This window comes from Micrasema longulum, unplaced genomic scaffold (genome assembly GCF_059751315.1).
Source record: "Micrasema longulum isolate JH-2025_06_02 unplaced genomic scaffold, ASM5975131v1 h1tg000248l, whole genome shotgun sequence".
NCBI classification, from domain to species: Eukaryota; Metazoa; Arthropoda; class Insecta; order Trichoptera; family Brachycentridae; genus Micrasema; species Micrasema longulum.
Window position 1 is genome coordinate 2,131,323 of NW_028277453.1, and position 15,219 is coordinate 2,146,541.

The window sequence follows — 15,219 nt, forward strand, 5'->3', positions numbered from 1 at the left end:
CGACTGAGGAATTTTCCTAGCCTAAAAGTACTATTATTTTTGTATTACTACAAACGCTTAGAGTCTAGCGCAGTTTTTAAAGTTACTCAGAAACGGGGAATTGCATTTTTAGATTTTTAATTTTAAGTTGAAAGTTCAAGACTGACTTGCTCCAATTTTAATTCTGCATTTTAGGTCAAAACTTTTGTCTGCCGAAATGGTTGGCGCGTTCGTCTGCCTAGCTTGAGGTCATGGGTTGAATTCCTGGGAAGTTCGGCATGAAATATTTATTAATTAGGTTGATTTGAGCTGCAATATTTCATTGTCCCTATACTGGCACCTGAAACGTCGGACTGATTATTATTCGTCTGGACTATTCTGCAACAGATGATCACGATAAACTGCATTTTATTCTCCCCTGCGAACTAATTTAACCCTTAAGGTGCCTATAGCGGTACCTCGCGCATGGCACAGAGTAACATGAACATTTGCATATATATATCTCTAAAATATGTTTTACCTCCAATATAACATACCACCTAAAATAAATTCAAAATCTATTCCACTTTTTTGATTTCGCAAAATATTCCATCAAAAGTTATTACTATTGACAGTATTTTTCTTTACCAAAAGCATTCTAACATCCGTTGAATTTAACAATGTTTTGAGTATGTCTAAATGTTTATAGACAGACTAGATTTCACTCCTAAGAGAAAAACATTTTGTAGAAGGGGATGTGGAAGTCTAGGCATTTACATGGGCTTATGATCTGTCATTGACTGGTTGAAATGACCACTTTATACACTGTGTAACATTCAGTATTCCGCCTGTGTTAAAAAATCCACATTTCCTCAACTCTTCCATCTGTTGACCTTTGGGAAGTAAAAGAGCTGACACCTTCATTGATGTGGGTGATATTCATCTTGCTGAATTATTTCTCCTGCTAAGCACCGCCTGAAATCATTTTCCAAATTTTATGCTACTTAATTTGATCAATAATATTTTGAGTATGTCCAAATGTTTGTAGGAATGAGGGATTTCACTCCATAGGGAGTTAATAAAATCTCTATTTATTGCAACAAAGAGGGTAAACATTTTTGAAAAGAAAATATGAATGTTACACAGTGTGTTAAGTGGCCACTTAATCCATGAACATATATTTAGAATAGTTTTTTTAACTTTCTCTTTTTAAATTGTGTTATTTATAGCTTGAAAACGATTATATATTTATCCTGTTTTTTTAAAAAAAACTTTTATATAAAAAAACAGTGGTACAAATCTATACCCACAAGTAACTGTCGTGTTTTTTTCAGTGCTATATATTTACAAAAAATAATGAAAAACCCGCATTATAATCAAACCACAAAAATATAAAATATAAAAGAACTCACTTGCTGTCAAAATTATAATGTTGAGGTTTGTAAAGGAGTAGTAATTTTACATAACCAAATTGGTGACAGCTTTACGTAAAACTGTTCCCCGGAGTAATTTTTTGGAACTAATTACTCCAAGATGGCCGACACTACTAAAAAATGTCTAAATATGTACTGACAGTGCTTAGTTACATCAAATGCATTACAATGAAAGCATCCATCCCTTTCCCAAAACTGTTCATAAAGACTTGAGTCTTTCTTCAGTTTCGCATACCAATATCATTTTTTTTTAAACTAATTAATAGAAATTTTAATATTTCTTTACAATCAAACCGCGAAAATAGCAAAACAAAGAAACTTTAAAAACTTCAATTGTACCCCTCACTGCAGTATTGTCAGTACAAACTGAACAAGAACAATCAAATACACATGGTCAGCTCAATCACCCTTTTCTAATTTCCCAGTATGACTGTGAAGGAATACAGTGTTAGTTCCAAATGGAGACCGCGCCCGCACGCTCCAGATCCCGCCTCGGAAAGGAAGAAGAACGTAGTAATACAAACAAATCAATCAACGACATGAAACCCAAATACATATAGGAAACATGAGAATAATTTGCCCTATACAACATGCACTCAAGCAACAGAAGAAAAACAATACGTATCTATACCAAATCACAGAGGAACATCAAATTATCAAGACACTACCGGCAAAATCCTAACACAGATCCTAACATGATCCCTATCAAATGAATTCTCATATAAGATAGAAAGAAATAAATATACGAGTTATTTTACACCAGAACATGTTTGTATCATCAGGGAGCAATAGGTTAAACCAGCCAACAACAGGCCAGCCCAGACTTCCACATTTCCTTCTCATAAAAGTTTTTTCCTTTTCTGTTACAATAAATTTATTTAAAATATCCGTTGAATTTATTAGGCATTTAAGTGGTTAACGCTGTCTAGCATTATCGCAATGCGTAGTTAGTTACTTGTGACTTTTCTCTTTTCCTTTAACTAGACCCAAATTTGGAATAATCCAATTCCGTCGACGTTACGGACGAACGTTGCAATCCACGGCGTTATTTCCGTCACCTTCTGACGTCAGTTTTGCCCACGGAAATCTACGATAGTTGTTTATGCTTTATAGTTGGATCACAAAGCTTAGTGCCTACGTACTGACAAATATTATTATAAATGCACAACCGCCATAAATTTATTGCCGGTTTCGATTGGTCGATGATGAACAAATCATTTTCAAAATTTTCCCTCATTGATAGGACCACAGCTTGGCTATCACAACCCGCACACTGAATCTAAGGACACGAGTCTCCTTGGCGGTGTCCACATACACGTTAAATTTGCTTGTTGCCGAACGAGAAAAGCTGCCCGAAGGAGCTCTCTGTAATCTAGTAGCCTCAGCATTTTTGTGCTGAAAGAAAGTAATTCAAAAGTAGATAATATGCACTTAATTGGATTGACAAAAGAGGGAAGTAAATTCTTCACTGACTGGGATTAAATTGATTAGACATGATCAATTCGCCGAAATGATTACAAAACTTTTTAAAAGCCTTTTTGGAAGCCACCAGATCTGTATGTCCGACAGAACCTATTACAGGGCCACTTATAGTAGCGAGAAACTGCATTCGGTAATTATGGAAAGGGAGAAAGGGACAAGACCACAGGATGTGTTCAGATAATTAATTAAGATATCCGCAGCAGCACGAAGAGGAATCAACACTATTAAGAACATGAACAATGAAAGACGTCAAAAAATAATTTTTATTTTATTTACTTAACTTCTTGTATATATATATATATATATATATATATGTCCATCAACGGGCTTATTTCAAAATAGCAGTTTCTTCCAACCAACCAATAAAATAAAAGGTCAAAAATGTTTTAAGTGTGACCAAACGTTTGCAGACTGGCTGGATTTCCTTCCTAGGGACTTATTTAGATCTAAACTGCTTGCAACAGAGAGGAAAAACACTCGAGAAGGAAATATGGAAGTCTAGACATTTACAAGGCTTACGACCTGTCATTGGCTGGTTTTAGTAGCCACTTTATACACTGTGTAACATTAACCATTTTTCCTATGTTAAAACATCCACATTTCCTCAACTCTTCCATCTGTTGACTTTTGTGAAGTAAAAGAGCTGAATCCTTTATCATTGGTTCAGCCGGATGAATCACACCCACATGATAACGGTTTCAGCTCTTTTACCTCACAAAAGTCAGCAGATGGAAAAGTTGAGAAAATGTGGATGTTTAAACGTAGGCAAAATGGTTAATGTTACACAGTGTGTAAAGTGGCCACTTAAGCCACTTAAACTAGCCAATGACAGATCATAGGCCCTGTAAATCCCTATACTTCCATATTTCCTTCTCGAGGGTGTTTTCTCTATATGTTGCACCAAATTTAGATCTAAATATGTTCCTAGAGAGGAAATCTAGCCTGTCTGCAAACATTTAACCACATTTAAAAACATTTTTGGAATGGTGAATGTTACACAGTGTGTTAAGTGGCCATTTAAACCAGCCAATGACAAGGCAGAGGCCTGGAAATGCTTAGACTTCTATATTTCCTTCTCAAGAGTGTTTTCCCTCTCTGTTGCAAGAAGCTTAGATTAAAATAAAAGGTGTTATTCATGTTATATTTTTAAGTTTCAAAACGTATCCGAAAAACAAAACGTGTCCTATATCCGCCTCGTGGTCCAATGGTCAGCACGTTTGCCTAAATCCTGGCATATTTCATATGAAATATTTATTTTAAAAGGTGGAACCTTGGCCAACCAACCTGGAAGACCTTACAAGAGGTGGCGAGAGAGTCGGAGCTCGGTATCCCAGGAGACCTCTTTGTGATAAACAGATCCCCGGATCTACTACAAGATGAAGAAGAAGTATTGTATAGGTTCTATTCCGAGAAATATGTGCAAACAGTCTCGCTGGATTATCTTGTCAAATCAAAATAGTTTACTGAATGGAGATTATCGGAGAGAGAAGGCGTGCACTCGTATTATGTGAGCTTTTCCAATCTGTTTATTCCCAGAATTCCGGAATTTCGATGATTTATTTCGGTAAATTGATGGATATGTTTGATTAATCGACATCTGATTAGCGATTGATTGGGAATACGCGAATACGAATTTAAAATAAAATATTTTTCAATGAACAGGAAACGCGAAGTGACTTTTCTTCATAAAAATGTATTCTGTATTTCCTGTCTGGATTATGACACTCGAGCAGTGATTTTATTACCATTGACGCGTCTATTGTTTTGTTTTTTCGATAAATAGTTTACTATGGGAACTAAAACTGTCCAAAAACCCTTAAAAGCGCCCTCCGACGTTTTCGGACGAACGGTATACAAATAGCATAACTATTAACAAATTACAACAGGGGTGGAGAATCCCTTCAAGAAGGGAATATGGAAGTGTTGGCATTTACAGGACTTATGACCTGTTATTGGCTGGTTTAAGTGGCCACTTTAGGCACTGTGTAACATTCACCATTTTGCCTATGTTTGAACATCAATATTTTAAATTCTTCCATTTGTTGATTTTAGTGAATGTTGATATGGATTTTCTAAAGGGTTCAATTGTGTGGAGATCCCTGGTCTTTGTAGATATTTAATAATTTTTTTTATTTATTGTTTTTATACAGTATAAATTACACACAAAAATTCAAGACGATGCGTATTTTTTTTTTGAAAGTCACAGATATGTTTTTTGCCTGAAAGAGAACACTGCTTTTTAAAAAAATTATTTGATGTTTTGTAACACAGCAAGAAGTTCAGTAAGTCCGACTACCAGGCGTCCTAGAGAGGTCCCTGTAATCCATTGAGTCTCGAGCAATGTGATCACTGACCTTCCCATCAGGGTCATAGCAGACAGGGTTAGGGCGTATGGCGAATCTTCGGCGCCACAAACCGAGAACCACCAGCTAAGGGATAGTACCTCTACAGAAAATACCCCAAGAAAGCAACGGAAAACTACTCCTTTTATTTCTACTTCCAAGTTTATTTTTTGGGGATGCCATGTGTTTTGGATTAGTTCCGACGTTTTGCCTACCATTGTAGGAGCCATCTTCAGAATAAACTGTTTTTTTTTATAAAAAAAGTATGTGTTTAAGTACTAGTCATTTGTCGGCAGTAGGCACATTTTTATGCGTTTTTATGGTATGTAGTGCTGGGAAGCACATTGAGTTTAATTTAAGCCCGTCGTCTTCGTTTACTCCTTTTACTTTTCCCTGGATATCACTATGGCGATAAATCATTCGCCACAGTTATCGCCAAGGTCAAGGGGAACTTGACACGGCTCATAAAGAAGTTTTGTAAGAAAATATAAATAACGTGGTATTTGCGTATATATTACCTATTATTTCAATCATTCTCTATCAATCGATCGTATATTTTATTTCTATTTATTTTATTTTATTTTATTAGGGAAATCAACAGTTCTACATACATATTTATAGTAAACAAACAGATATAGTGTATAAACTCAAAACTAATAACTGATTTCCACAAAGTTAGTAAAGAAAATATATTACATATAAGAATGTTATTTTCATGTACTCGTAAATATTTTTCAACAATTAAAGTTTTTTTATTTTTTTAAGAACAGTAAGTTATTGTAAATTAGGCGGGATTAGGACAAGGATGCTTAAAGTGAGGATAAGAAGGGAAAGGAAGGTGTACATATGTATTATTATAATGTCTACCAAGTTACATAATGCATTTTAGTGCAAATTTTAAATCTGACAGAGTGATGTTTGTGTAATCTATATCTTTAAATTTTGAATTGTACACTAAAATAATTCTACAAAAAAAGCATTTTTAACACATGATGTTTTACTAATTGGTGCATGAAACAGGTGGTACCGTCTACAAATCCTGGCTGGTACAAGTATTGTTATTAAACTAAGCAGTTCTGTACAGTCAATTATTCCTGTCATAATTTTGTTAAGCAGAGTTGGTTCGCACACACTCTGCGGTATTGTAGAGAAGTGATTCCATGGTAGGTAGAGGCAGCGAGAGTTGATACATAATGTAGATGCATATAATATGTTATGTATGTTCATTTTGCACCAACGAACGCATATTGTCATACCTACCTAGTTTATTGTTGACAATACATCGTATGCACTGCATCTCGTGGGTACCTACCGTGTTATATGGGACTCGTTGCACATTGTTCATTCAATATGTACTAATTAAATTTTAATTAAAATGCTTTATTCAGAATAAGGTTTTGACACTTTTTTAAAATACAATCAAAACATGACATTATTTAAGAAAAATATTTTTAAAAAGGTTTCAAAAGTAGGTACTATAAACTATTTATTTTTATTTTCTTTTTAGTCAAACCTCTTACCTAGTTCTCTCCTATACACGTTTCAAATTACTTTTTTATTTACGCACCGACACATACACACCCTCACACATTCATTCGCACACATTCATATACTCATACATGAATACAAACGTCGCACACATACAATTTTATAAACTCTTTTCTTATATATTATGTATTATTTTTTGTATTATTTGATTTATTATTATCATTTATTGGCTCTAGCATTGTTTATATATTTCTACTTATTTTTTATGTAAATAGCTGTAAAAATCCCAAATAAATAATAAACAAATAACAATGTTTTGAGTATGTCCAAATGCTTGCAGACTGGCTGGATTTTCTCCCTAGGGAGTTGTTAATATTTAAATTTGTTGCAACAGAGAGGGAAAACATTTTTGAGAAGAGAATATGGGAGTCTAAGGCATTTACAGGGTTTATGAATTGTCGTCATATTCCCCTCTCAAAAATGTTTTCCCTCTCTGTTACAACAAATTTAAATAAATAAATTACAATTTTTCATTCTCAAAGTGGGCGCAGTAAGTTTGAGAACCTACGTTCCAGTTAATATATAATATTATTGTATAAATAATCGGATCTCCCAATAATAATAACGTACCACTCTAATCACTAATACAGATGTACGCGTCTGTGTTCATAGTATTGAGATTTTAACTTAGTAGACATTGTTTACGGTAGGTACGAGGTATATTTAGTTAAAAGCTTCGCCATTTTCCCCAGTCGCCCACGGCACCGGTAATATAACGGCTTGTTGGTTGTTGGCAGATCTTTTCACTGATCAAAAAACACTAATTAGGAGACACTACATACGTACTGACTGGCTTATGAATGAAATTATATAACCAAATGATTACATCACAACAAATGACGCATTGAGGAAATAAATGTCTTGTGTTAGAAATATTACAAGTACTTAGTGCAAATTTAAAGGAGATATCATTAATTGTATATGGAACGAGTTGAACCTAGCGATTCTCTGCTATTGCTAGATTTGAGTATATACTCTTACATATACATTATTATTTTTGTGTTTAGGATTGCATAAATTGTGAGGATATGCTGTGACAATTTCCAAACCTTTTAAAAAACCAAATACATTAAAAATTTTATACAACACTTTTGTACGCAGAAATTTGGAGTTTGCATCCGTTGTGTGGAGCCCACAATACATTACAAACATAGAAAGGATTGAAAATGTTCAACGAAAATTTTAAAAATACCTAGATTATAAAAATAATAAAACGCTTTGCACTTACAGCCAATTTGCCAAACAAAATGGATTTTTTACCCTTGAAAATAGACGCACTGTATCTGAATTATGCTATTTACATAAATGATTAAATAATAAAGTAGACTCTTTTAACATACTCTCCAAAATTAATCTCAATTCGCGTGACAAGAAATAAGTATTTGTTCCATCTGAAAGTCTGTAGCACTAACTATGCACAAAACTCTTTCCTCTATAGTTCTTGCTCTAACTAAAATGCTTTTTTTTTCATCTTTTGATATATTTCACATGCCTCTTAATTTATTTAAAAATGAATTAAGACTCCTTATTTCTGGCTGCGATACGACTCCACTTACTATTTAATGATGCTCACACTTACACGCACCTGAACACTTACTCCTACACTAATACACGTAAACACACATCTACACTTACTCTCATACAAATACATTTATTGTAACTCAATTTGATAATATGTATGATTCTTATTTAGGAACTTTGCTGGTCTGTCTTTAAACTATATTTTTTTAATGTTACTATATAATTGTCGACTGTTTCTTTAAAAAAAAAAAACAATGAATTATAATAAATAGGTATTTGAACATTGTTTTTCTGTCACTGTCTTGCAGCTGCCTCAAAAAAGACCAACGGCATGTCGGACCTTTTATGCTTAGCGAAAATAGACAAAATCGACGCTTCGTTGTCCCGTTTTCCGCTCCTCAAAACTAAACCGATTTTAAAATTTTCTCAAACAGAGTTTCAGAATATTTTTTTTTATAACAATAAGTCTTGCGTTTTTCAAAAATATTTATCATGTTTGTACATCGTGCGCCCGACGACAGCCGATAAAACTGCACCCTTTAACGGGTTTTTTTTATGGTTCTAGTTCCCATAGTAAACCATTTATTAAAAAAACAATCAACAGGGACACGCCAATGGTAAATATCTTGGGTGCTTAAAAAAACACTGCTCTTTTGTCATAATTGTCGAGAAAATACTTGGATACGTTTATGTGAATGAAAATCAGACCCCGTTTCCTCTTAAGATATAAATATTGCTTAATAATTCTTTTACGTACCCTTAAAAACAGGTTCGGTTTTCTTAAATAAAACCATTGACCTATTATTACACGTAGACACACTGAGCCCTCTAAAGTTATTACACTTAACTCATGCCCAAACGCTTAGTCATCCGTAACACGTATTCAGTCATTTTTTAACCGCCAGACGGATTTTGGCGTGAGCTTTACATTTAATTCGAAGTCATGTCAAAAGCAGACAAAATCGAAAGAGCGTATATGACAATACGTAAAAATACAAACGAATACTGAAATGTATGATAGGATGGCCGCACGGCATTAAATCCTCTTTGCATACTCCAATTGTATAGGCCAATTAGCAGGACCGTTTTTGGACTGCAACTGGTTTCAATTTGGTGAACTGAATACTGATTTTTAAAGTAAATTTATGTAATATGTATTTGTTCGAGTGTGAGATTCCATGATTAATTTTTTGAGTGATTTTTTTTTTGTTTTTCGAAACAAATATATATGTTTTTATGATTCACTCAAATATTTTAATTTTGGGGCCATGTTAAACGAGTTTTAAAAAACTTATAAGAGGGGGATTGAGTTGGTGCAGAGCGGGGTTCGAACGTCGGACCTCTGATCTGTAAGTCCGCAACACTATCCATACGCCCGTCTGATGGCAAAACGATGCATCTATAGGTTGCCGTAATACGGCTTAAAATATTCTACTCTCTAAGATCTGTTATATTTGGTATTTAAGATTATTTTTTGTGAAGCTTCCTAGTCAATTGGCAACTATAGAAAAAGTCTAATTTAAATTCCCTTTAAAATTTTAAAGGCGGTTATCTCAGTTTGGTCTTTTTTTAAATGCATGTTTTGCCATAAGACGGGCGCGGGTCCACAACCCGATATTACAGATCACATCAAAAGTCACGAAAAACAAAACACCCGCCTTGTGATTTTTGTAAGCGTGCCTTCTTTTTTGTCAGATTGCGACCCTCTTTTTTAATTTTAATTTTTTTTTTTTTTTTTTAAAAAAAGGTTTTTTTTTACAATATACATAAGAGGTAAAACAAAGTATAAAAAAAAAAAAAAGAATAATTATAACGTAATGAAATACATATTGATGAAATACATGTGAACAGTTTAAATTGTAAACAAAAAATCCCACAAAGGCTGGCCTGTTCGTGGGTATACAAGAAATGTTTATGAATTTTCGCTCCTATAATAAGAAGACAGGTATAATATTTTTATGTAATAAAAGAAAGAGAAAATAAAATATTCTGTAAAAGATTATAAGGTCTTTAATCTTATATCGACAGTCCTGGAAGTCGCGACCCCCAGTTTGAGAAGCGATGTATTTGTTTGGTATTAGCTTATTGCTTCATATCATTTAATGAGAATAAACATCCTGTATACATGTGCAAAGCTTCCGAATGCTTCAGATCCTTGCTAATGTTTATATGTAAGATTGCACGCGAGTGAGATCACTGTATAAGTTAGTTTTAGAACTTCCGAATAACAGTATCTATTAGAACAGAGTACATTGCATAAATTAGAACACGATGGAAAATACGAGATATCTATTCGATAAATAAAATATTATGTTTGTGAAAAAGAACCAGAACCTCGGACAAGAGTTTCCGAGTCGATGGCTACTCTCAGGTAAAAATCCTTAAAAGGTAAATCGAGTAGAGATACGTTCGCCTCGTGGTGAAATGTAAAAATAGTTCAATCAATATGGATAACTCCCTCTATAGTGAAAGCCAGCCTGTCTACAAACATTTGGACACACTTAAAACATTATTGATTAAACTAATTGGTATAGGAAGAGGTATGAAAATTATAAAATGTTTTCAGGCGTTGTCTAGAAGCTGAAATTTGATTTCATCGATTTGAAAAATACCTGTAATAAAAAAAAAAATATACTTTAAATACTTGGGAGTTCACGTAACTGAGGATGGAAGCATGCGCAATGAGCTCGAAACTCGCCCAGGAATTGCCGGAGCAACTTTTAACATGATGCTATTAATATGATCTAGTCTATACTTGGTCAAAACGAAATGACGATAATTCAACTCTTGTATAATGCCGGTACTCCTATATGGGTGCGAATCTTGGCACCTTACCAATGCTCAAAACACCAATCTTCTGAGTTTTGAGAGTAAGTGCTTGAGAAGAATATTGAGTATAAGGTGGTTCGATTTTTAACTCACATTGAAGTCCGAGAACGGACGCAGCAGCCTCCTATAACGAGCGTCTTGAGGATGCGGCGGTGGACCTGGCTTGGACACGTGCTGCGCATGCCTCGGGAGAACCTAAACCTGAGTTGCCTCTTCTTTAACCCTGCGGGCGCACGCCGTCCTGGAAGGCCGTCGATGACGATCTTTCGACTTTATTCAGCGGAATCAAATTAAATTTTTCTTCTGAAGTTCGTATCCTCGCTGTTATACTCACGTACTATCAGTTAACTTACGTACTAAACTTATGTATTATATGAAACAACTATGGGAAGTAGGAAACCAAAATGACATAAACAGACTACAAAATACAATATTAATGTTAGTGTACGATCTCTTTTATCTAACACCAACCAAAGAACTAAAACTAAAAATTACTGAACAATTAAATGCAACGGAACTTTTTCGACTAGAATCTTTAAATTGTATTCATAAATTAGCCACTGATGTAATTGTAGACTAAGAATGAGGAAGTTTAACTGTTTCTTTTATTTGTTAATAGACTATCAAACTTATTCGAAAATATATATTTAAAAAAAAAATATCTATCGTATTATCAGCGCTATGATTTTTAAAGTTTTGTATTCGTAAAATCACTCCGCGTGTGACGTCTCAAGTTCGCTTCTTCTTGGTCAGTTCTGCCGATTAGTCCGTTTACGGTAAGTAAACCGAAAATCTTCCACAACTCTCTAACCATCGGTTTTTTGATGATTTTCCAAATGCTTGAGTTTACTGTTTACCATATTGATGAGCCATATATATGTTTTTAAAAATATTTTTTACAATTATTTTTTATGTTTCTAATCCTATATTTGTGGTGATATACCTACTCATGTGTCTGTGCCATATAATTGCTCGTCCCATCTCAACACAGGACTTTTAGTACCACGGAGTTGGGACTTATTGCCTCAAATAATGTACAATAAACTTATGTATGTAAATAAATAAATGTTATTTCTACGTTTTTGTAGACTTGAGATTTAGATCTGGACATGGAGTTTATGAATTATTGCTTTTTAAATAGTCGTTTTTTTGTGACTGTAGTGACAAACATTATATCTATGCTTAAAATTTTCCTTCTGAAATGAGTCAGCCTCGCTTTAGACTCACTCCGCGCCTCATACTCTGAACCACTCGCAGAGAAATAGGATACTTTTGCCTAGGGACCTTATTACGCAATGCGATTGACAGAACGAACTCCAAATGGTTGAATTAGGGCCAGTTAGTTGCACTGAAAAATGTTAAAAATAAACTGTTATAATATTTATGGTTTTGTAGATATTTCTTAATAAAACTCAATAAAATTATAAATATTTAAAGCATTAACTTTTAATAAATGTTATTAAATATTTATATATAACCACTTACCGATTTTTCTGTCTACCGGTTTTGAGACGTACCCGTCTCTTCATCAGGACACCAATTAAACCAACATGCAAACCAACATGCAAAACCCACTATACACCTTCACCATAGTTGTTGCACAAAACTATAAAACCAACACGACATGCATTTTAATAAGCACATGCACTGATTAGGACAAACATGCACTGATTAAATTATAATTTATTATTTTTTTTGTTTGAGAATTAATTAAAAAAAAATAGAGGTGATGGAGGGAGGGGGTAAGCTTAATAGGTTTAAAAGGGTGACCATTACAGTGGAACATCGTATAAAGGACTATATTGGAAGTTTGTTTGGTTATTGATCAAAAGAACATTATTTTTTAAAGCTTCTCTTATGTGAAATATTTCCATATTATTTACTTTTAACCCTTTATTATTTGTATGTAAGATTTTAACTCCTGTATTTTTGTTGAAGTCGTCTTTTAAATTGATAAGGATTTGCGAATTCAGAGAAATTATTATTGTGAAGACACCTCATATGTTCTTTAACACGAATATGAAAATTTCTTGATGTTCTTCCAACGTAAACTGAAGGACAAGAATTGCATTCTAATTGGTAAACACATGAATTATTTAATAAACTATTATCATCTTTATTATTAAGAAATAATTTAACAATATTGTTATTTGTATAAAAAGCAGGTTTGATATAATTTGGTAAAAAAATATATATAGATATAGTATTTACTTCAAAATTCTTCTCCATTTATTATCATTATTTGTATTATTATAATAACTGTTGACAGGATATAAAAATAGTTTAATTGATTTTTTCTTTATTTTTCAATTTAAAAGCGTATTTATTAAATCAATTATTATTAGCAATTTTTAAAATTAAATATCATTAATTTTAGAAGTTAAGTTTAGAAAAAGGAACATTTATTTAACGATGTAACATTGAATGGAATGCGGAATGTTTTTGGGAAGTAGGGTGGTTGAATGAGTCATCAATGACGATATCCTTGTAAGTTGGTTTTCGGAAAATGTTAAATTCTGTTTGATTATTTATGTTCGTTAATGTCAAATCTAGAAAATGTTATTTATTGTTTTTTTGGACTTTTAAAATGAATTTAATTTTGTCATTAAAAGTGTTTATAAAATTAAGAAATAAAGTTAATTGACGTTCAGTTCCAGTCTAAATACAAACAATATCATTAACATAGCGTTTCCACCAGAAGACATTGTTAATTAAAATATTATTAGAGTTTAATATTTTACTCTCAATGTTATTTAAAAACATATCTGCAACTCAAGAGATAGTTGGACTTTTCATCGCTGTATTCCCATCGCGGTTTAATTGGTGTCCTGACGAAGAGACGGGTACGTCTCGAATCCGGTATACATAGAAAAGTCGGTTAGTGGTTATATACAAATATTTAATAACATTTATTAAAATTCAATAATTTAAAAGTAAAATATTAACCAAACTTCTTGGTTCTGTTTTAGTATTTAATTTATTGAATTTGTCCTCACTTTTTTTTTAATGTTATTTTATTTATTGGGGATATCAACAGTAATACATGTAAATAAAATATAACAAATAAAATATACAGAGAATAAAACAAATGACAGATATCCACAGAAATACAGTGGTGCCTCGCATAACGAACGCCTCGCACAGCGAACGCTGCACACAACGAACTTCCTTTTCGTTCATTTCACGATTCATACAACGAACTTCGCTTCACACAACGAACTTCGCTTCACACAACGAAGTCGCCCACTTCACACGATCACTGCCGATTTATTGCATCCTTCCGCGCAGGCAGTCGTTAGTCACTGAGCAGTACGCTTAACTTACGCACGTGTCGCAGCAATCGTTGAAGAGGATGTAGAGAAGCTTATTGAGGAACACAAAGAAGAGCTGACAACTGAAGAGCTCCAAACACTTCTGGCCCAACAACAGGACAATGCTCAAAGGGAAGCGTCATCTGATAACGAGGAGCAACAATCAAACAATCAACCAATTCCAACTGCTGACATCAAGAACATCCTGGTCAAATGGAAAGCAGTTCAGGAGTTTACCAATGCCCACTATCCGGATTCCGCTGAAGCAAACAGGATCAACGACCTGTACTCCGATACTCTTGTCCGTTATTTCCGGCAGATGTTGAAGAAAAGAGAGAAACAAACGACTTTGGACAGGTTTTTCACTGCACCATCGGCCAAAAAGCGGAAAATGGATGAAGATGTGCAAGATTCGATTATTTCTTAAAATTAAAAAATGTGTGTTTTTTTCATTATGTTTTTAGATGTATCTAAATAAAAATAATAACAAAAAATTTATCTTTTTTTTAAGTCATCTTACCATATTTTATGCTACAGAACGAATTATTTTTTTTAACATGTATTGTTATGGGAAAACGCGCTTCACATAACGAACTTTTCGCATAACGAACTTGCTCCTGGAACGAATTAAGTTCGTTGTGTGAGGCACCACTGTACATGAAATACTCGTACAATACATGCTAGTGTGTTTGTGTGAGTTTAAGTGTGGGTGGGTGGGTGAGTGGGTGTTATAATAGAATGAGGGTGGACATGTGTGTAAATATTATTGCACAAGTGTCAAAAATATACAAAATA

The 15,219-nt window shown here is 33.6% G+C and overlaps 1 protein-coding gene across 1 annotated transcript in view; it reads left to right on the forward strand.

The window, feature by feature from the left end:
- Window positions 1–14,419, forward strand: part of LOC148283338 (uncharacterized) — an 86,214-nt gene extending 71,795 nt beyond the window's left edge. Inside the window, exon 5 of the mRNA XM_088223670.1 lies at window positions 14,219–14,419. Coding sequence (XP_088079796.1) covers window positions 14,219–14,419 — 201 coding nt within the window. The remainder of the gene's footprint in view (window positions 1–14,218) is intronic.
- Window positions 14,420–15,219: the final 800 nt, after the last annotated feature.